The sequence below is a fragment of the Eumetopias jubatus genome, unplaced genomic scaffold, assembly GCF_037043125.1.
Source record: "Eumetopias jubatus isolate StellerSeaLion01/CBP00866 unplaced genomic scaffold, mEumJub1_p1.0 scaffold_3, whole genome shotgun sequence".
Taxonomy (NCBI): domain Eukaryota; kingdom Metazoa; phylum Chordata; class Mammalia; order Carnivora; family Otariidae; genus Eumetopias; species Eumetopias jubatus.
In genome coordinates, this window is record NW_028274809.1 from 194,483,798 (window position 1) to 194,505,442 (window position 21,645).

General features: G+C 41.5%; 1 protein-coding gene across 1 annotated transcript in view; it reads left to right on the forward strand.

Annotated features, from left to right (window-relative positions):
• The window catches only part of CFAP97D2 (CFAP97 domain containing 2), a 39,534-nt gene that overhangs the window by 16,062 nt on the left and 1,827 nt on the right, over positions 1–21,645 (forward strand). The window contains exons 4-5 of the mRNA XM_088021986.1: positions 359–439; positions 1,380–1,498. Of these exons, the coding sequence (XP_087878112.1) occupies positions 359–439; positions 1,380–1,498 (200 nt within the window). The remainder of the gene's footprint in view (positions 1–358; positions 440–1,379; positions 1,499–21,645) is intronic.

The following is a 21,645-nucleotide window of genomic DNA, read 5'->3' on the forward strand; positions in this document are numbered from 1 at the left end:
TGGACAGTTTCATAATTCACTGTCTTAAAGGCCTCTGGCAGGCAACAGACTAGAAATGTCTGCTGGCACTTACATTTAATGAATTCTTATTCGGTACCCACTTAATTCTCTACTTGAAAACAACAATGCTAGCACATTTCCCAGGGCTGCCTGTTTCCCTCCAGGGGTTACTTGGATTCTGACTCAAGTCCTGAGCCTCATTCAGGACTATCTCTCCCAGGCCGCCTTGGAATCTTTGGTGCCACAAACAGTCATCGATACTTGTCCCCGGTGCCATAGCCCAGAAGCAAACAATCTGAGTTCAGGTTAATTACCTGCTAAAAGTGTGCCTGCGGTCACACTGCCTCTCTGCGCTCAGGTCCAGGATGCCCAGCCCCTCGTGGATGCCCGCGCCCCACGGAGCCTCAGCCACCTCCACCTGAAACTCAAGAAACTGAAGGTAATCTCTGTTCTACTTCTCCGTTGCTGGTGCAGCTAATGAGGAAACGTCAGCTCAGAAACTAGGGAAATGGAAAATGCAGGCTCAGTAAGGGATAAACAGTTCTTGTCATCAACGATGACATGCCGTGTCAGCAGCCAATTAACCTCATCTTGCCAGAATAGAGCTGGTGGGTGGTGGGTACACCGGGAGACTTCTCCAGTCTACCTGCTGTCTCCAGGAAGAGAGGCCAGGGCGGGCAGGAAAGCACGGTGGCATGTTACTCACTGCAGCTTTAAAGAAATCAATTAATACCCTTCCTTTAAACAAGACCACTTCTTAAAATAAATAAATAAATAAAAGTAAATAAAAAAATAATAAACAAGACCATTTCTTGACCACCACAGAATATTTATTTCTTGAAGTGTAAACCATCTAGTGAGAATAAGACTCTCATGGTTATGCTGATAGTAATACCCCCAAAGCTAAATGCTGTGTGCTCTCTCTGTGGCTGTTAGTAATGAGAGCTGAAGAGGGCAGAACTAATCATTGCCAAGCAAGCCAGCAGATCAATCAATTCTAAAACCTTAACCAAGAGGATTTTCATTTCCTCTGGGCTCCAATCTTCTCTTCTTCTCAACAGTATAAAATACCTCTCTTAAAACATGAAGTGATTTCCTCATTAGCATTACCGCCACAGAGTTTTGGAGAGTGACCTAATTTCACAAAGACTCATAGCATCCTCACTGTTACTTCCACTCTGAGCGTATGAAATTTGGCCCCATCCAAATGCATTCCAATTCACAGACAGACAAGGGAGCCTGCCCATGTCACACAGGTTGCTGAAGTGTGCTCAAGTCAAAGCAAATGTGGGGTTGAAGGGATCCTCTAAATAAATCTGCACAGTAATAGCACGGACGTAGCTGGGGCTTCCAGAGGCTCCTTGTGTGTCTGTCCACAGCTGGAAGAGGAGCGGCTCGCCACCATCGACAGGGACAACCGCCTGCTGCTGGAGAAATTGTCCTGCATCCTGAGGACCAGGGGCCAGACCGACAGCAGGAACAATTGCACACAGAAGAGGTACCAGGGCCCCTGCCCCCTACAGTCAGCACCAAACCTGGCAGGGCCCAGAGTGTTCCACTCCAGGCCTGCACAGGAGAGCTGCCCCAGAGCCCGAACATGGGGTTCCCATCCTCCCTGCAGAGAGCCCTGTGCCTTTTCCTCTGTGGTGCGTGCATCAGAGTATTACCTGGGGCTCAGGCTAATTCCATACCCACAGCAGAACAAGGGCACCAACAGCAGCTCTGGGGGTCCCTCTGTGCAGTCCCAAGCCTGCTACACCATCTTCCTGGTTAACCCTCATACTCATCCCATGAGGGAGGGGCCGTGGGGAAAGTGAGGCAGCAGGCAGTGAAGGAACCTGGCCAAGATGGCACCTAGGAGGTGGTAGGAAGCAGGTTCCTGCCCCAGGGCCTGTGCTCAGGCAGTGCTCCTGCATTTCCATGTGCCAAAGCAGCCAAGGTTGTTGTTTTTCTGCCGGCACAACCCTGTGCCCGGTGTCTGTCTGGAACCAGCATCGGTCGTGTAACTCTGCGTCCAGGGTGGGAGGGTGATTGCTCCTTCTTGTTACAGAAGAGCCCGGTGCTGGGACAGCTCTCCACCAGCAGCACGGTTTTTACCCAGCAGGGCTCTCTGACAGCAGGCCTCCACCGTCTTTAGAATCTGCCTACAAATAGTTAAAGACGCTTAGGACCCTAAGAGCCCCTCTTCTCTAAGGCAAACAACCCCTGCACCCTACGAATCCCCAGAATTTGCTCACTGGTCACATCGCAAAACTTTTAGCCTGTGTCCATCTCTGAGAAGCTCAGAGTGGTTTCCAGATTTTGCAGTAAATTAAAATTTAGCTGACCCTCAAGCACCAGGAAGTGTGTCACATAGGAGGGATGCAGGGGAGGAGGGGATCCTGCACCCTCCCTGGGCTGCCAGGTGGAAGCAATCCGTCTCGGGTTCTCCAGCAGTGGTTCCCCTGGGGCTTCACTCCGGGGAGCTTGGGGGGATGGGGAGTGGGCCTGGGTGTCAGAAATGCCTCCATGTCCAGCCCCTGCCATTAGAAACCTGGAGTTATGGGTCAACCTCCATTTTCCTGGGACAGTTTACATTAAATTTGGAATCACTTCCTGCTTCAAAGACAGATACTGAACTTGAGTATGAAAATCACTGTTGAGTGCTACTTACCTTAAAGCTGTAACGAAGTAGCCTAAAGTTAATACTTAATTTCCATGCAACTCAGTCCAGGACAGGATCCCACAGGGAGATTCTCCCACCTGCTGCCTGGATTCTCTTTGAAAAACGTAAGTCCCAACCAGCCTGGAGGTAAATCCACACCATCAAGTGGCTTCCCCCTCAGGACCTGCCTGATATGTCATACACAGGAAATGAGGGAAGAAGGAGGGAAAAGAGGAAGCAGAAGTGACCCCGGGGAGGTGCCAGCCAGTCAGAAGCACGGGAAGTGCCTGAGCTTGAACAAGGGAGCCAGACAGCAGGACTTCAGGAAGCATAAAAGGAACACAGGGGCCAAAGGGGGCCTGTGAAGCCACCCAGCTCCTCCCACACCAGGAAATTATCTCCACAGTCACATACCACCTCCTTGTCCTGCTTGGATTTTAAAGCAGTCAAAGACCCGCTTGTGCCCTTCCTACATATTTCTCTTTATTCAACTCCGGGCCGAGCACTGAGAGCTGAGTGTGGTCGCTTTGCATGTTCAAACTCAGGATGAATGCAGCTTCACTCCTGTGTTGAAGTAGAGAGCACCAAGCTAATTCACAAGGTAATGGTAGAAATGGTGTGTCTCTTTGTGATTAGTTTAATGGAGCCTCAGCAGGAACGAAAGTCAATGATTTTTATCAAGAATGCATCAGTTTGAGCCTGATGGCTGGCCATTTCATTTCTCTGTCCTTTATTTAATAAAAGATACTTGTCAGGTTAACACATGGTGTGGAAGGGAAGCAGCCCAGAACACTGCAAACTAGTTGGCTCAGTTAGTGTAGATGTACTAGCTACCTAACTACTCAACAGCAAAAGTCAACCCTTTTGTGTTGTGTATAGAAAAACTATATGACCAACAATCGGGTTTTCACTCTTCATTTTATTTTTTTTAAAGGTTTTATTTATTTATTTGAGAGAAAGAATGAGAGGGAGAGAGCACATGAGAGGGGGGAGGGTCAGAGGGAGAAGCAGACTCCCTGCCGAGCAGGGAACCTGGTGCAGGACTCGATCCCGGGACTCCAGGATCATGACCTGAGCCGAAGGCAGTTGCCTAACCAACTGAGCCACCCAGGCGCCCTTCATTTTATTTTTTAATGGCTTTATTGAGATTATCATTGGCATATGGTAAACTATATATTTACAGTGTTCCATTTGGTAAGTTTGACATGCTTTACACCTGTGAGAATATCTCCACTATCAAGATAATAACTACATCCATCCCTCCCCAAGGTCTCCTGTTCCCATCAATAATTACCCCACCCCTCCTCTTTCCCATCCTACATGCATCCACAATCTGCTTTTGGTCCCTATGGATAAGCTTGCATTTTCTGAGTTTTGTGTGAGTAGATCCATGCAGTGTCTGCATTCTCCTGCCTTTCGCCCCACATAATGTCATGGCTGAGTGAGTCAATAGACCATTCCTTTTGGTGGCTGAGTAGTGCTCGCTGTACAGAGCTATCATGGTTTGTTTATCCATTTACCTATTGGTGAACATTTGGACTATTTCTAGTCTTCGGCTATTACAAATAAAGCTGCTATGAGTATTCATGTTTTAAAAAAATTAAAAAACCAGTATCTCTGCCCAAGACTGAAAACGCAATGATAAATGAAGAATCTCAAATATGAGTCACACAGAGAAGGTCTTCCAAGCGTGACAGCATAAGGAGGTCCCTGGACCCACTCCCCAGCAAAACTGATAAAAGGTATTTTTAAAATAACCATTTAAAGTTTATGGAAATGGTCCTAAGGGCAGACACCATATAAAGAAACATTTATCCAAGAAAAGCTGCTAAAATGTGGCAAGAACAGATAGGTTCCCTAGTACCTGAACTGGGACCCACTCCTCCCCCCCCTTCCCAGCTCAGCAAGGCAGACTCTGTTCCAGATTCCCACAGCCAAGAACACAGGGCTCCCTCTCTCTCCTACTCCCAGCCGGAGAGCTTTCTTCCTGGAAAAGGCAGCACTTCGTCATTCATCATCCCATCCCCGGCCGCCCATTACTGAAACCAAGTCTCAGATGAGTATGGCGCAGAGGTGGGGGCTCCTTTCTGCCCAGCTCCCACTCGAGAATGGAGGCTCCATCTCAAGTGTGGTGCTGCTGAGAATACTGGGGCCTGATCCCCTTGGCCTTGTTCATTTAGTGTAGTGATTCGAAGCCATGAAGGTTTATGTGTCCTCCCCTACTACAATGGAAGAGCATGCGGTATCACACAGAGAGAAGCTTGGCATTGTCCCCACTCTGAGCTCCAGAGCTCTGAGATTCTGCCCGGGGGATACGCATACCATAAAACAAATGGCTGCTGATGTCCCCTCAAAGTAACTGACTTCATTTGCAGCAGAGTGTAGGCAAGTTCCAAACTTCATTGGACAGGAAATAAAAGACATCCACATTGGGGAGGAAAACATAAAGCTGTCTCTATTCACAGCTGATACGATCTTGCATACAGAAAATCCTAAGGAAACCACTAAAAAAAAGTATTAGAACTAATAGACAAGTTCAACAAGGCAGCAAGATACAAGATTAATATACAAAAGTCCATTATATTTTTATAAACTTGCAATTAACAATCTGAAAATGAAATTAAGAAAATTATTCCATTCACAAAAGCATCAAAAAGAACAAAATACTTGGGAATAATTTAATAAAGGAAGTGCAAAACTTATATTTTGAAAACTACAAAACATTGTTGAAAGTAATTAAAGAATATCTAAATAAATGGGAAAAAAAAATCCCATGTTCATAAATCAGAAGACTTCATATTGTTAAGATGGTAGTACTCCCCAAACTGATTTCAGATTCAGTGCAATCCCTACCAGAATCCCAGCCGACTTCTTTGTAGAAACTGACAAGCGGATATGAAAATTTTTTGGAACTGCAAGGGACATCAAATTGTCAAAACAATTCTAAAAAGAACAAAGTAGGACTCGTGTCCTGATTCCAAAACTTTCTGTAAAGCAATGGTGATCAAGGCAATGTGGTACCAACATAAGGGCAGGTATAGATCAGTGGAATAGAATTGAGAGTCCAGAAATAAACCCATGTGTCTATACCAATTTATTTTCAATAAAGGTGCCAGGACCATTCGATAGGGAAAGAATAGTCTTTTCAACAAATGATGCTTGAACAACTCTTTATTCATATGCAAAAGAATAAATTTGGACTCTTCACACCATATACAAGAATTAACTCAAAATGGATCAGACCAAAATATAAAAGCTGAGACTATAAAAATTCACATAAGAAAACATAGCGGTGAATCTTCTTGACCTCATATTTGGCTATAGTAGTAGATATGACACCAAAAACATGAACAAAAAAGAGAAAATAGTAACTTGGATAAGTTAGGCTTAGTCAAAATTAAAACTTTTTTTCTTTATTAAGAACTTTTGTGCTTCAAAGAACAGTATCAAGAAGGTGAAAAGGGATGTGAGGGCAATCTGGCTGTGACATCTGTCACCCCATTGATCGCCAGGGTTGATTCGGCTGATCTGGCTCGCTAGGCGGGTGTCCCCTTCCTCCCTCACCGCTCCATGTGCGTCCCTCCCGAAGCTGCGCGCTCGGTCGAAGAGGACGACCTTCCCCGATAGAGGAGAGGACCGTTCTTCGGTCAAGGGTATACGAGTAGCTGCGCTCCCCTGCTAGAACCTCCAAACAAGCTCTCAAGAAGGTGAAAAGACAGCCCACAGAATGGGAGAAACTATTTGTAAGTCATATATCTGATAAGGGACTTGCATGAAGAATATATGAAAAATTCTTACAGTCAAATAACGAAAAGAAAAATGACCCAATTAAAAGATAGGCAAAGGACCTGAATAAATATTTCTCCAAGGAAGATCTATAAAAAGCCAATAAGCACATGAAAAAAAATGCTCAACATCATTAGTCATCATGAAAAGGCAAGTCATAGCCACAATGTGATACCACATTATTCCCACAAGAATAAAAGGCAGATAATAACAAATGTTGGTGAGGATATGGAAAAATTGGAGCCCTCATCCACTGCTGGTGGGAATGTAAAATGGTGCAGCCACTGTGGAAAACAGTCTGACAGTTTTTCAAATATTTAAACATAGTGTTACCATATGATTCAGTAATTCTACTCCTGGATACATACACAAGAGAAATGAAAACATGTCCACAAGTAAAACTTGTATATGAATATTCACAGCAGTATTATTCATAATAGCCAAAAATGTAGAAACAATCCACATGTTCATCAACTGAAAAATGAATAAACAAAATTTGGTATACCCATAACATGGAATATTATTCAGCCATTAAAAGGAATGAGGTACTGGGGCACCTGGGTTGCTCAGTCGGTTAAGTGTCTGTCTTCAGCTCAGGTCATGATCCCAGGGTCCTGGGATCGAGCCCCACATTGGGCTCCCTGCTCCGCTGGGAGTCTGCTTCTCCCTCTCCCTCAGCCCCTCCCCTCCACTTGTGCTCTCTCTCTCTCAAATAAATAAAATCTTTTAAAAAATAAATAATAAAATAAAAGGAGTGAAGCACTGAAAATACTACAACATGGATGAACCTTGAAAACATTATGCTAAGAGAAAGAAGCCAGTCCCAAAGACCATATGTTATATGGTTCCACTTATATGAAATGTCCAGGATAGGTAATTTCACAGAAATAGAAAGTAGATTAGTGGTCGCTTAAGGTTGGGGGCATGGAGGGATAGTGAGTTGATAGTTAAAGGGTACAAGGTTTCTGGGGTTCCTGAGTGGCTCAGTTGGTTAAGCAACTGACTCAATTTCAGCTCAGGTCATGATCTCAGGGTCGTGGATTCAAGCCCCGTGTCAGGCTTTGCTCAGCGGGGAGTCTGCTTGAGATTCTTTCTCTCTCTCACCCTCTACCCCTACCCTGGGCTCTCTCTGTCTCTCTAAAAATAAATAAATAAATCTTTTTTTAAGAAAAGGGTACAAGGTTTCTTTTTGAGGGTGATGAAAACGTTCTCATTGACTGTGCTGGTTGTTGCACATATCCAAGATACTTATATGAGATCAAGAAGGAGTTTTCATCTTAAAAGAACAGGCCTTACAATGCTAAATAAAGGTCATTGCTAAGAAGATGGTAGAGTAGGAAGCACCAGGAATCTATCTCTCCACCTGGACAATTGCACAAGCAAAAGCTGTGTGAAGTAACTGCTTTGGAACTCTGGAGTCTATAGAAAGCTGTAACTCTCAGGAGAAAGGCTTGGATGTAAAGTTGTGGTTAATTTCAGTCAATATCAGCTCTTAGCAAAGTAGCAGCTACCTATTGCCCACCTGCAGACTCATAGGTACTTGTGTTCCTAGAGCAGTTTGTGAGAGCCAAAGTAGGCCACAAAGGACTCCTACCTCCAAATATCATGTCTCTGCTGTGATCACGGATTACTGCTTCTGATCACAAATGTGCAGATGAAGAGGTGTTGCACCTCCCCTCTTTGTTGCAAGACCATCCTCCTCCTGCTGAAGTGACTTCCAGGGAATTTAAAGGACCAGGGTCCTTTCTCTATCCACTCCTTCTCATTTCCACACTGCCCCCCCGCCTTTTTTTCCCTTTTGGGAGTCAGATATTAAAGAATGCCCAGAAAAAGGTTCAGAAAAGAAATAAGAAGACATTAAGTTTACACCTCAGGCTGATCCTCAGCACAGAGACAGCCTATGACAATAAACACACAAAAATAAATTAATTAATTAATTATAATTTTTAAAATCAGCTAGCCCTGAGGAAGGGAGAGAATCTTATTTCCAGAGCTACCACATTACTGATTCAAATGTCCAGTTTTCAACCAAGGCATGCAAAGAAACAGGAAAGTAATGCCCATTTAAAGGGGAAAAATCCATCAACAGAAACTGTCCCTGAAAATGACCTGATGTCAAATATACAAGACAAAAACTTTAAAACAGTGGTTTTAGATGCTCAAAGAACTGAAGGAAGATGTGGAGAAAGTCAAGAAAATTATGTGTGAACAAAATAGAAATATCAAAAGGAGATATAAAACCTAAAAAGAAACCAGAACAAACTCTGAAGCTGAAAAAGTACAAAACTGAAATGCAAAATTTACTGGAGGGATTCAAAGGAAGATTTAAGCAGGCAACAGAAAGAATCAGTGAACTTGAAGATAAGCAATGGAAATTATCCAGGCTGAGGAACAGAAATAAAAAAGAATGAAGAAAAGCAGGCAGAACCTAAAGGACCTGTGGGACAGCATTAGCTGGATCAACATATGTATTGTAGGAGTTCCAGAAGGAGAAGAGAGAGAGAAAGGGACAGAGAGAATATTTGAAGAAATAATGGCTAAGAACTTCCCGAATTCCATCCAAGATGTTCAATGAACTTCAAGTAAGATGAACTCAAGGAGACCCATGCCAAGACACATTATAATCATACTTTAGAAAGACAAGACAGAGAGAATCTTAAAAGCATCAAGAAAGAAGCAAATCATTACATACAAGGATCATCAATAAGAGAATTAGCCAATTTCTCATCAGAACATTCAGAGACCAGAAGGTGGTGGTCTGATATATTCTGAGAGCTAAAAGAAAAAAATGTCAATCAAGAATCCTGTATCCTGCCAATCTGTCCTTCAAAAGTGAGGTAGAAATCAAGACATTCCCAGATATATGAAGGCTGAGGGAGTTCATTACCACTAGATTTGACCCACAGGAAGTGCTCAAGGGAGTCCCTCAGGGTGAAATTACTAGTTGTGATACAGTAAATCAAAGCCATATGGAGAAGTAAAGATCTCAATAATGGTAAATACATGGGCAAATATCAAAGCTAGAATTATTGGAACTTTGGAATTCCAAATCTTATTTTATACATAATTTAAGAGATTAATTTACTTAAAAGATTTGTTATTTTATGTTTGGGGGCACATGATGTATGAAATATAATTTTATGACATCAATAACTAAAAAGAATGGGAACACAGCTGTAAAGGAACAGTTTTTATATGAAGTTAATCTGGTATAAATTCAATTTAGAGTGTTATAACTTTAGGATATTAAATGCAATCCTAGTGATAACCACAAGTAAAATAGCTATAGAATATATGCAAAAAGAAACAAAATAATTTAAATGTTTTACTACCAAAAAATCAACTAAGCACAAAAGAAGATAGTAATGTAGGAAAGGAATAACATAAAGCTATAAGGCATATGGAAAACAAATAGCAAAATACCAGAAGTTCCTCCTTATCAGTAATTACTTTAAATATAAATAGATAAACTCTCCAATCAGAAGACAGAGATTGGCATAATGCATAAAAAACACATGATCAAACTATATACTGTTTCCAAGAGACTCACTTCAGATCCAAATAGATTGAAAGTCAAAGGATGAAAAAAAATATCTCATGCAAATAGTAACCAAAAGAGAGCAGAAGTGGTTATTCTAAGGCCAAACAAAATATACTTTAGATACAAAAATTTTACAAGTGACAAGAAGGATATGATATATTTAAAAAGGTTTAATACATCAAGAAGATAAAAAATTATAAACATTTGTGCACCTAAGTACAGACCACTAAAATATATGAAGCAAAATCTGACAGAATTGATGGGGAAATAGACAGTTCTACAATAGTAATGGGAGACTTCAATATCCATTTACAGCAATGGACAGAACAAACAGACAGAAAAAAGAAACAGAGGACTTAACACAACAAACCAACTGGATCTTACAGACATACACAGAACACTCTACCCAACAACAACAGTATACACATTCTTCTCAAGTGTATATGTAGCCTTTTCCAGAATAGATCATATTTTAGGCCACAAAGTAAGTATCAGTAGATTTAAAGAGATAGATATCATACAAAGTACCCTCTCTGACCACTACAGGATGAAATTAGAAATCAGTACGAGAATGGAAAACTGTAAAATTCACAAAATTCTGGAAATTAAACAACACACTCTTAAACAACCAATAGATAAAAGAAGAAAATGTAAGGGAAATTACAAAATACTTAGAGACAAATGAAAATGAATGTACAACATACCAAAACTTATGGGATATGCAAGAAATTGGTGCTAAGGAGGGAGTTTATAGCTACAAACACATTTTTAAGAAAAGAAAGATCTCGGGGCGCCTGGGTGGCTCAGATGGTTAAGCATCTGCCTTCGGCTCAGGTCATGATCCCAGGGTCCTAGGGTCGAGCCCCACATCGGGCTCCTTGCTCAGTGGGAAGCCTGCTTCTCACTCTCCCACTCCCCTTGCTTGTGCTCTCTCGCTCTCTCTGGCAAATAAATAAATAAAATCTTTAAAAAATAAAAAAATAAAAAATAAATAAAATAAAAAAAGAAAGATCTCAAATCAATAACTTAATTTTACTACTTGAGGAACCAGGAAAAGAACAAACTGAATTCAAAGCCAGCAGAAGGAAGGAAATAATAAAGCATGCAGCAGAGAAAAATGAAATAAAGAGTAGAAAAAAAATAGACAATCAATGAAACTAAAAGTTGGTTTCCTCAAAAACACAAAAAATAATAAACCTTGAGGTAGATGCACTAAGGAAAAAAGAGAAAAGACTCAAATTACTAAAATAAGAAATGGTGGCACCTGGCTGGTTCAGTAGGTTAAGTGCCTGACATCGGCTCGGGTCATGATTTCAGGGTCCTGGGAAGGAGCCTATGCTGGGATCTGCACTCATCTTGGAGTCTGCTTGTCCCTCTGACCCTCCCCCGCTTGTGTGTATGTGTGTGTGCTCTCGCTCTCTCATTTTTTTTTTTTAAGATTTTATTTATTTATTTATTTGACAGAGAGAGACACAAGCTGGGGGAGTGGGAGAGGGAGAAGCAGGCTCCTGGCTGAGCCAGGAGCCCGGGGCGGGGCTCGATCCCAGGACCCTGGGATCATGACCCGAACCAAAGGCAGATTCTTAACGACTGAGCCACCCAGGTGCACCCCTCTCTCTCCCTTTCAAACAAATAAATAAAATCTTAAAAAAAAAAAGATTACAGAAGAATACTATGAAAAATTATATGCCAACCAACTGGATGCATAGATGAAATGGACAAATTTATAGAACCATAAAACCTACCAATACTAAGTCATGAAAACAGAAAATCTGAATAGACATAATCTGCTTACTAATAGTAAGCAGATTGAATCAATAATCAAAAATCCCCCAACAAAAAAGCCCTGGACCCAATGGCTTCACTGGTGAATTCTACCAAATATTTAAAGAAAAACTAATACCAATGCTTGTCAAACTTTTCCAAAAAACTGAAGAAGAGGAAACACTTCCTAACTCATTCTGAGGGCAGCATTCCTGATACCTAAGCCAGACAAAGACTCCACAAGAAGAGACTGCATACCAATATCCCTTATGAACATTGATGCAAATATCCTCAACAAAATGCCAGTAAACCAATTAGCAGCGCATTAAAAGGATCATACATCATGACCAAGTGAGATTTATTCCTAGAATACAAGCATGGTTCAACATATGAAAATCAAATGATATAATACACCACATTAACAGAATGAAGGGGAAAAAAGATACGATTATCTCAATTGATGCAGAAAGAGCATTTGACAAAATTCAACATTTTTCATGATAAAAACACTCAACAAACAAGGACTAGAAGGGAACATACCTCCACATAATAAAAGCAATGTATGAAAACCTGCAATGGACATCATGAGGGTGAAAGACTGAGCTTTTCCTCTAAGATCAGAACAATCTAGGAATTCAGCTGAATAGGGATCAAACCATTCTGGACACCTATGAACTCAACAGGAGATCAAAGAGAATAGCAACAACTCTCTGAACAGAAAAGTGACCACTTACTGGAAGGTAGGAGGTGAGGAGAAGTGAATCCAAGGCGATATTCGGGAGGATAGACGGCAGGGAAGGGGGCCTCCGTCGGCCGCTTCTGGCAAGTGATAGAGCAGCGGAGCATAAAATCGGAACTTGTAGAAGCTGGCTCCGCTGAGGGACGTCACTCCAGTGGCTAAGCGGGGGGTGGAACCCTCGTGGGACAGTGTGGTCTCAGGACCCTCGGGGTCACAGAAAGACCGGGGATGCCTGAGCGCAGCAGAGCTCCCAGGTATTGGAGCAGGGAAGCCGGCTGCAGAGACGGAGCCGAGGCGCAGGTTCTCAGCTCGGGGTTGCCATAAACAGTGATCTGAGGCCCAGTCGGGCCACTGCTCCTCCAGCAGGGACCCAACAAGCAGCGGATCCGGGGAGACTCCCCTTTCTCCCCCGGGAGGAGCGGCGCGGGAGCGCACCGCAGGGATCTGCTGGGTTTGGAGGCTCCACACGGGGTCAGGTGCCAGAGATAGCAACGCTCTGTCACAGGCCGGGTGAGCATGGAGTGCGGCCAGAGACCGGGGACACAGGAGTGACTGACTGCTTTTCTTTGGGGGTGCACAGAGGAGTGGGGCCCCAAGTTCTCGGCTCCTCCGGGCAGAGATTGGGAGGCTGCCATTTTCACTCTCGTCCTCCAAAGCTGTATGGAAAGCTTGCAGGGAACAAAAGCTCCCAGGAGCAAACCCGAGCAGATTGCTTAGGCCAGACCGGCAAGGGCAGGGCAATTCCGCCTCCGGCAAAGACATTTGGGAACCACGGCAACAGGCCCCTCCCCCAGAAGATCAGCACGAACAGCCAGCCAAGACCAAGTTTACCGATCAAGGAGAACGGGAGAACTCCAGCGCTAGGGGAATACTGCCCATAGAATTCATGGCTTTTTTACCATGATTCATTAGTTTTTCAAAGTTAATTTTTTTAACTGGTTTTTTTTTTTGAATTTTTCTTTTTCCCTTTTTCAACCAACATCTTATCAATCCCTTTTTGAAAAAAAGAACATTTTTATTTTTCATTTTTAGAGTCATATTCTATCCCTTCATGGTAGATACCCTTATTTTTGGCATATATATATATAAGTTGTTCTCTCTTTAAAATTTTGAGATACAGTTTCTTCTAACAGATCAAAATATACCCTAAATCACTAGTGTATGGCTTTGTTCTAGTCTCCTGCCTGATCACATTCTCTCCCTTTTTTTTAAATCTTCTTCTTTCTTTTTTCAAACAACTTCTTATCAATTCCTTTTATAAAATCTTTTATACTTTTCATCTTTACAGTCATCTTCCATCCCTTCATTGTATCAACCCTTATTTTGTACATATATAAGTCTTTCTTTCTTTAAAATTTTAGGAGGCACTTTCTTCTAACAGACCAAAATACACACAAAGTCTGGTGTGTGGCGCTGATCTATGCACTAGCTTGATCATATTTAATTATATTCTGGTTTTTTTTTTTTGTTTTGTTCTGTTTTTGTTTGTTTTTATGTTTTTCTTTTTTTCTTTCTTTTTTCTTCCCTTTCTTTTCCTCTGGTTTCAGGTCTTTTCTGATTTGTTTAGAGTATATTTGCTGGGGACGTTGTTAACCTGTTAGCATTTTGTTCTCTCATTCATCTATTCTCCTCTGGACAAAATGACAAGACGAAAAAAATCACCTCAGCAAAAAGAACAAGAGGGAGTACCGTCAGCCAGGGACCTACTCAATATGGACATTAGTACGATGTCAGACCTAGAGTTCAGAATCATGATTTTAAAGATACTAGCTGGGCTTGAAAAAAGCATGGAAGTTATTAAAGAAACCCTTCCTGGAGAAATAAAAGAACTAAAATCTAACCAGATCAAAATCAAAAAGGCTATTAATGAAGTGCGATAAAAAATGGGGGCACTAACTGCTAGGATAAATGAGGCAGAAGAGAGAATCAGTGATATAGAAGACCAAATGATGGAAAATAAAGAAGCTGAGAAAAAGAGAGATAAACAACTACTGGATCACGAGGGCAGAATTCGAAAGATAAGCGATACGATAAGACGAAACAACATTAGAATAATTGGGATCCCAGAAGAAGAAGAAAGAGAGAGGGGGGCAGAATTTATATTGGAGCAAATTATAGCAGAGAACTTCCCTAATGTGGGGAAGGAAACAGGCATCAAAATCCAGGAGGCACAGAGAACCCCTCTCAAAATCAATAAAAATGGGTCAACACCCCAACATCTAATAGTAAAACTTACGAGTCTCAGAGACAAAGAGAAAATCTCGAAAGCAGCTCCGGAGAAGAGATATGTAACCTACAATGCTAGAAACATTAGATTGGCAACAGACCTATCCACAGAGACCTGGCAGGCCAGAAAGGACTGGCATGATATCTTCAGAGCACTAAATGAGAAAAATATGCAGCCAAGAATACTATATCCAGCTAGGCGGTCATTGAAAATTGAAGGAGCAATAAAAATCTTCCAGGACAAACAAAAACTAAAGGAATTTGCAAACACGAAACCAGCCCTACAAGAAATATTGAAAGGGGTCCTCTAAGCAAAGAGAGAGCCTAAAAGCAGCATAGACCAGAAAGGAACACAGACAATATACAGTAACAGTCACCTTACAGGTAATACAATGGCACTAAATTCATATCTTTCAATAGTTACCCTGAATATAAATGGGCTAAATGCCCCAATCAAAAGACACAGGCTAACAGAATGGATTAAAAAACAAGACCCATCAATCTGCTGTCTGCAAGAGACTCATTTTAGACCCAAAGACACCCCCAGATTGAAAGTGAGGGGGTGGAAAACCATTTACCATGCTAATGGACACCAAAAGAAAGCTGGGGTGGCAATCCTTATATCAAACAAATTAGATTTTAAAACAAAGACTGTAATAAGAGATGAGGAAGGACACTGTATCCTACTTAAAGGGTCTATCCAACAAGAAGATCTAACAATTGTAAATATCTATGCCCCGAACATGGGAGCAGCCAATTATATAAGGCAATTAATAACAAAAGCAAAGAAACACATTGAAAACAATACAATAATAGTGGGGGACTTTAACACCCCCCTGACTGAAATGGGCAGATCATCTAAGCAAAAGATCAACAAGGAAATAAAGACTTTAAAGGACACACTGGACCAAATGGACTTTACAGACATATTCAGAACATTCCATCCCAAAGCAACGGAATACACATTCTTCTCTAGTGCCCATGGAACATTCTCCAGAATAGATCACATCCTAGGTCACAAATCAGGTCTCAGCCGGTACCAAAAGATTGGGATTATTCCTTGCATATTTTCAGACCACAGTGCTTTGAAACTACAACTCAATCACAAGAGGAAAGTCGGAAAGAACTCAAATACATGGAGGCTAAAGAGCATCCTACTAAAGAATGAATGGGTCAACCAGGAAATTAAAGAAGAATTTAAAAAAATTCATGGAAACCAATGAATATGAAAACACAACTGTTCAAAATCTTTGGGATACAGCAAAGGCAGTCCTGAGAGGAAAGTATATAGCAATACAAGCCTTTCTCAAGAAACAAGAAAGGTCTCAAATACACAACCTAACCCTACATGAAAGTTAGGTGTAGGGTTAGGTTGTGTATTTGAGTTAGAGAAAAAACAGCAAATAAAGCCTAAACCAAGCAGGAGAAGAGAAATAATAAAGATCAGAGCAGAAATCAATGAAATAGAAACCAAAAGAACAGTAGAACAGAACAATAAAACTAGGAGCTTGTTCTTTGAAAGAATTAACAAGATTGATAAACCCCTGGCCAGACTTATCAAAAAGAAAAGAGAAATGACCCAAATCAACACAATCATGAATGAAAGAGGAGAGATCACAACCAACACCAAAGACATACAAACAATTATAAGAACATATTATGAGCAACTCTATGCCAGCAAGTTAGATAACCTGGAAGAAATGGAGGCATTCCTAGAGATATATCAACTACCAAAACTGAACCAGGAAGAAATAGAAAACCTGAACAGACCTATAACCACTAAGGAAATTGAAGCAGTCATCAAAAATCTCCCAACAAACAAAAACCCAGGGCCAGATGGCTTCCCAGGGGAATTCTACCAAACATTTAAAGAAGAATTAATACCTATTCTCCTGAAACTGTTCCAAAAAATAGAAATGGAAGGAAAACTTCCAAACTCATTTTATGAGGCCACCATTACCTTGATCCCCAAACCAGACAAAGACCCCAACAAAAAGGAGAATTACAGACCAATATCCGTGATGAACATGGATGCAAAAATTCTCACCAAAATACTAGCCAATAGGATCCAACAGTATATTAAAAGGATTATTCACCATGACCAAGTGGGATTTATCCCTGGGCTGCAAGGCTGGTTCAACATCCGCAAATCAATCAACGTGATACAATATATTAACAAAAGAAAGAACAAGAATCATATGATCCTCTCAATAGATGCAGAAAAAGCATTTGACAAAGTACAGCATCCTTTCTTCATCAAAACTCTTCAGAGTATAGGGATAGAAGGTACATACCTCAATATTATAAAAGCCATCTATGAAAAACCTACAGCCAATATCATTCTCAATGGGGAAAAGCTGAGAGCTTTCCCCCTAAGGTCAGGAACGCGGCAGGGATGTCCACTATCACCACTGCTATTCAACATAGTATTAGAAGTCCTAGCCACAGCAATCAGACAACAAAAAGAAATCAAAGGCATCCAAATCGGCAAAGAGGAAGTCAAACTCTCACTCTGCAGATGATATGATACTTTATGTGGAAAACCCAAAAGACTCCACCCCAAAACTGCTAGAACTCATACAGAAATTCAGTCAAGTGGCAGGATATAAAATCAATGCACAGAAATCAGTGGCATTCCTATACACCAACAACAAGACAGAAGAGAGACAAATTAAGGAGTTGATCCCATTTACAATTGCGCCCAAAACCATAAGATACCTAGGAATAAATCTAACCAAAGAGGCAAAGGATCTGTACTCAGAAAACTATAAAATACTCATGAAAGAAATTGAGGAAGACACAAAGAAATGGAAAAACGTTCCATGCTCATGGATTGGAAGAACAAACATTGTGAAGATGTCAATGCTACCTAGAGCAATCCACATATTCAATGCAATTCCCATCAAAATACCATCCACTTTTTTCAAAGAAATGGAACAAATAATCCTAAAATTTGTATGGAACCAGAAAAGACCCCGAATAGCCAGAGGAATATTGAAAAAGAAAAGCAAAGCTGGCGGCATCACAGTTCCGGACTTCCAGCTCTATTACAAAGCTGTCGTCATCAAGACAGTATGGTACTGGCACAAAAACAGACACATAGATCAATGGAACAGAATAGAGAGCCCAGAAATGGACCCTCAACTCTATGGTCAACTAATCTTCGACAAAGCAGGAAAGAATGTCCAATGGAAAAGAGACAGTCTCTTCAACAAATGGTGTTGGGAAAATTGGACAGCCACATGCAGAAGAATGAAACTGGACCATTTCCTTACACCACACACAAAAATAGACTCCAAATGGTTGAAAGACCTAGATGTGAGACAGGAGTCCATCAAAATCCTAAAGGAGAACACAGGCAGCAACCTCTTCGACCTCGGCTGCAGCAACTTCTTCCTAGAAACATCGCCAAAGGCAAGGGAAGCCAGGGCAAAAATGAACTATTGGGATTTCATCAAGATAAAAAGCTTTTGCACAGCAAAAGAAACAGTCCACAAAACCAAAAGACAACCGACAGAATGGGAGAAAATATTTGCAAATGACATCTCAGATAAAGGGCTAGTATCCAAAATCTATAAAGAACTTATCAAACTCAACACCCAAAGAACAAATAATCCAATCAAGAAATGGGCAGAAGACATGAACAGACATTTTTCCAAAGAAGACATCCACATGGCCAACAGACACATGAAAAAGTGCTCAACATCGCTCGGCATCAGGGAAATCCAAATCAAAACCTCAATGAGATACCATCTCACACCAGTCAGAATGGCTAAAATTAACAAGTCAGGAAACGACAGATGTTGGCGGGGATGCGGAGAAAGGGAAACCCTCCTACACTGTTGGTGGGAATGCAAGTTGGTGCAACCACTCTGGAAAACAGTATGGAGGTTCCTCAAACAGTTGAAAATAGAGCTACCATACGATCCAGCAACTGCACTACTGTGTATTTACCACAAAGATACAAATGTAGGGATCCAAAGGGGTACGTGCACCCCGATGTTTATAGCAGCAATGTCCACAATAGCCAAACTGTGGAAAGAGCCAAGATGTCCATCGACAGATGAATGGATAAAGAAGAAGTGGTATATATACACAACGGAATATTATGCAGCCATCAAAAGGAATGAGATCTTACCATTTGCAACAACGTGGATGGAACTGGAGGGTGTTATGCTGAGTGAAATAAGTCAATCAGAGAAAGACATGCATCATATGACCTCACTGATATGAAGAATTCTTAATCTCAGGAAACAAACTGAGGGTTGCTGGAGTGGTGGGGGGGTGGGAGGGATGGGGTGGCTGGGTGATAGACATCGGGGAGGGTATGTGCTATGGTGAGTGCTGTGAATTGTGCAAGACTGTTGAATCACAGTTCTGTACCTCTGAAACAAATAATGCAATATATGTTAAGAAAAAAAAAAAGAAGAAGATAGCAGGAGGGGAAGAATGAAGGGGGGGAAATCGGAGGGGGAGACCAACCATGAGAGACGATGGACTCTGAAAAACAAACTGAGGTTTCTAGAGGGGAGGGGGGTGGGGGGATGGGTTAGCCTGGTGATGGGTATTAAAGAGGGCACGTTCTGCGTGGAGCACTGGGTGTTATGCACAAACAATGAATCATGGAACACTACATCCCAAACTGGTGATGTAATGTATGGTGATTTACATAACAATAAAAATTAAGAAAAAAAAGATCAGAACAATCTTGCTTTCAATACTTCTATTCAACATGGTATTGGGGGTTCTAGTCAGAACAATTAGTCAAGGAAAATAAGAGGCATCCAAATTGGAAAGGAAGAAGTAAAATGATCTTGGTCACAGATGATATGATCTTATATGTAGAAAATCTTTTATTTTAAGATTTTATTTATTTATTTATTAGAGAGCGAGAGAGAGAAAAACAGCATGAGAGTGGAGAGGGTCAGAGGGAGAAGCAGGCTCCCCGCTGAGCTGGATGCGGAACTCGATCCCAGGACTCTGGGATCATGACCTGAGCCAAAGGCAGTTGCTTAACCAACTGAGCCACCCAGGCGCCCCATTATATGTAGAAAATCTTAATGATTACACACACACACACACACACACACACACACACACACACAAACTGTTAGAACTGATAAATGAATTCAGCAAAGTAGCAGGACACACTGTCAATACAAAAAAAATTAATTGCATTTCTTTTTTTTATAAAGATTTTATTTATTTATTTGACAGAGAGAGACACAGGAAGAGAGGGAACACAAGCCGGGGGAGCGGGAGAGGGAGAGGCAGGCTTCCCGCGGAGCAGGGAGCCCGATGCGGGGCTCGATTATGACCCGAGCTGAAGGCAGATACCTAACGACTGAGCCACTCAGGTGCCCCTCAATTGCATTTCTATACATGAACATTGAACACTCTGGAAAGGAAACTACAAAAATAATTGCATTTGTAATAGTCTCGAAAGGAATAGGGTACTTAGGAATTAACTTAACCCAGAAGGTGAGAGACTTGTATAATAAAAACTGTAAAACATTGCTGAAAGAGATTAAAGAAGACACAAATAAATGGAAACACACACCATGTTCACAGATTGGAAGACCTAATATTGTTAAAATATCAATACTACTCAAAGCGATCTACAGATTCAGTATATGACTATCAAAACCCCAGTGACATTTTTGCAGAAATAGAAAAACCCATCCTAAAATTATATGGAATTTCAAGGGACCCCAAACAGCCAAAACAAAATCTTGAAAAAGAAGAACCAACCAGAGGACTCACACTCACTGATTTCATAACTTACTACAGAGTTACAGTAATCAAAACATCGTGGTACTGGCATAAAGACAGATACGGACTAATGTAACTCCCCCTGCTTGTGTTCCTGCTCTCACTATCTCTCCCTGTCAAATGAATAAAATCTTTTTTTTAAAGATTTTATTTATTTATTTATTTATTTATTTATTTATTTATTGACAGAGAGAGACACAGTGAGAGCAGGAACACAAGCAGGGGGAGTGGGAGAGGGAGAGGCAGGCCTCCCGTCGAGCAGGGAGCCCGATGCGGGGCTCAATCCCAGGACCCTGGGACCATGCCTGAGCCGAAGGCAGACGCTTAACAACTGAGCCACCCAGGCACCCCAATAAATAGAATCTTTAAAAAAAAAAAAAGAATTGTTCCTCACATATAATCTTATATCCTGAATTTTTTCACCTAACATTAAATGAAAAGAATGTTTACACCTCATTAAAATGTTTTCTTGAACATCACTTGATGTGTTCATCGCCTGCTCCCAGAGCGCAGCCCCACCATCGAGGTCCTCCGTCCCCTAGCAGCTGGCCTGTAGGTGAGTGCAGAGTCCTCCCTGCTGTAAACAGTGCTGAAATGCACTTGACGCACCAGTACTCATGCAGACCTTTTCGAGTGCGGCGCTTTTTGTGTCGGATGCAATTGCTGGGATTTTTCACTGTTTCTGACCTGCAAAAGTGTCCGTTTTGTTTGATCGAATCTAGTGCAAGGCCCTCGTGCGTGGCTTTCCGCAGTGTGTGCGGTGGAGTTCACTCCTCTCCAGTTGCAGTTCTTTCCACTGTCTCTCCTTTCTGATTGCTCTCTTCTACTCCTGTCTTGCCCTTGGGTCTCCCAAGCACCCATCAGTGCTGGGCCCCTCCGACCCCTACCCTCTCTCCACACCACTCCCTGGCTGCACGTTCCTTTACACATCCTGTCTTTAGCCCTGTTGCCCCCCGCCCACCATCAGCCTGATAGGTGATTCTTTTTTTTTAATTTAAATTCAATTAATTAACATATAATGTATTATCAGTTTCAGAGGTAGAGTTCAGTGATTCATCAGTCTTTTTTTTTTTTTTGCACATATGTGATTGAATTTATTATAAGAACGGTAAGAGAAAATGGGATTGTAGAAAGAAAGGAGACAGCTGGATAGGGATTTTCATAGACAGAGAC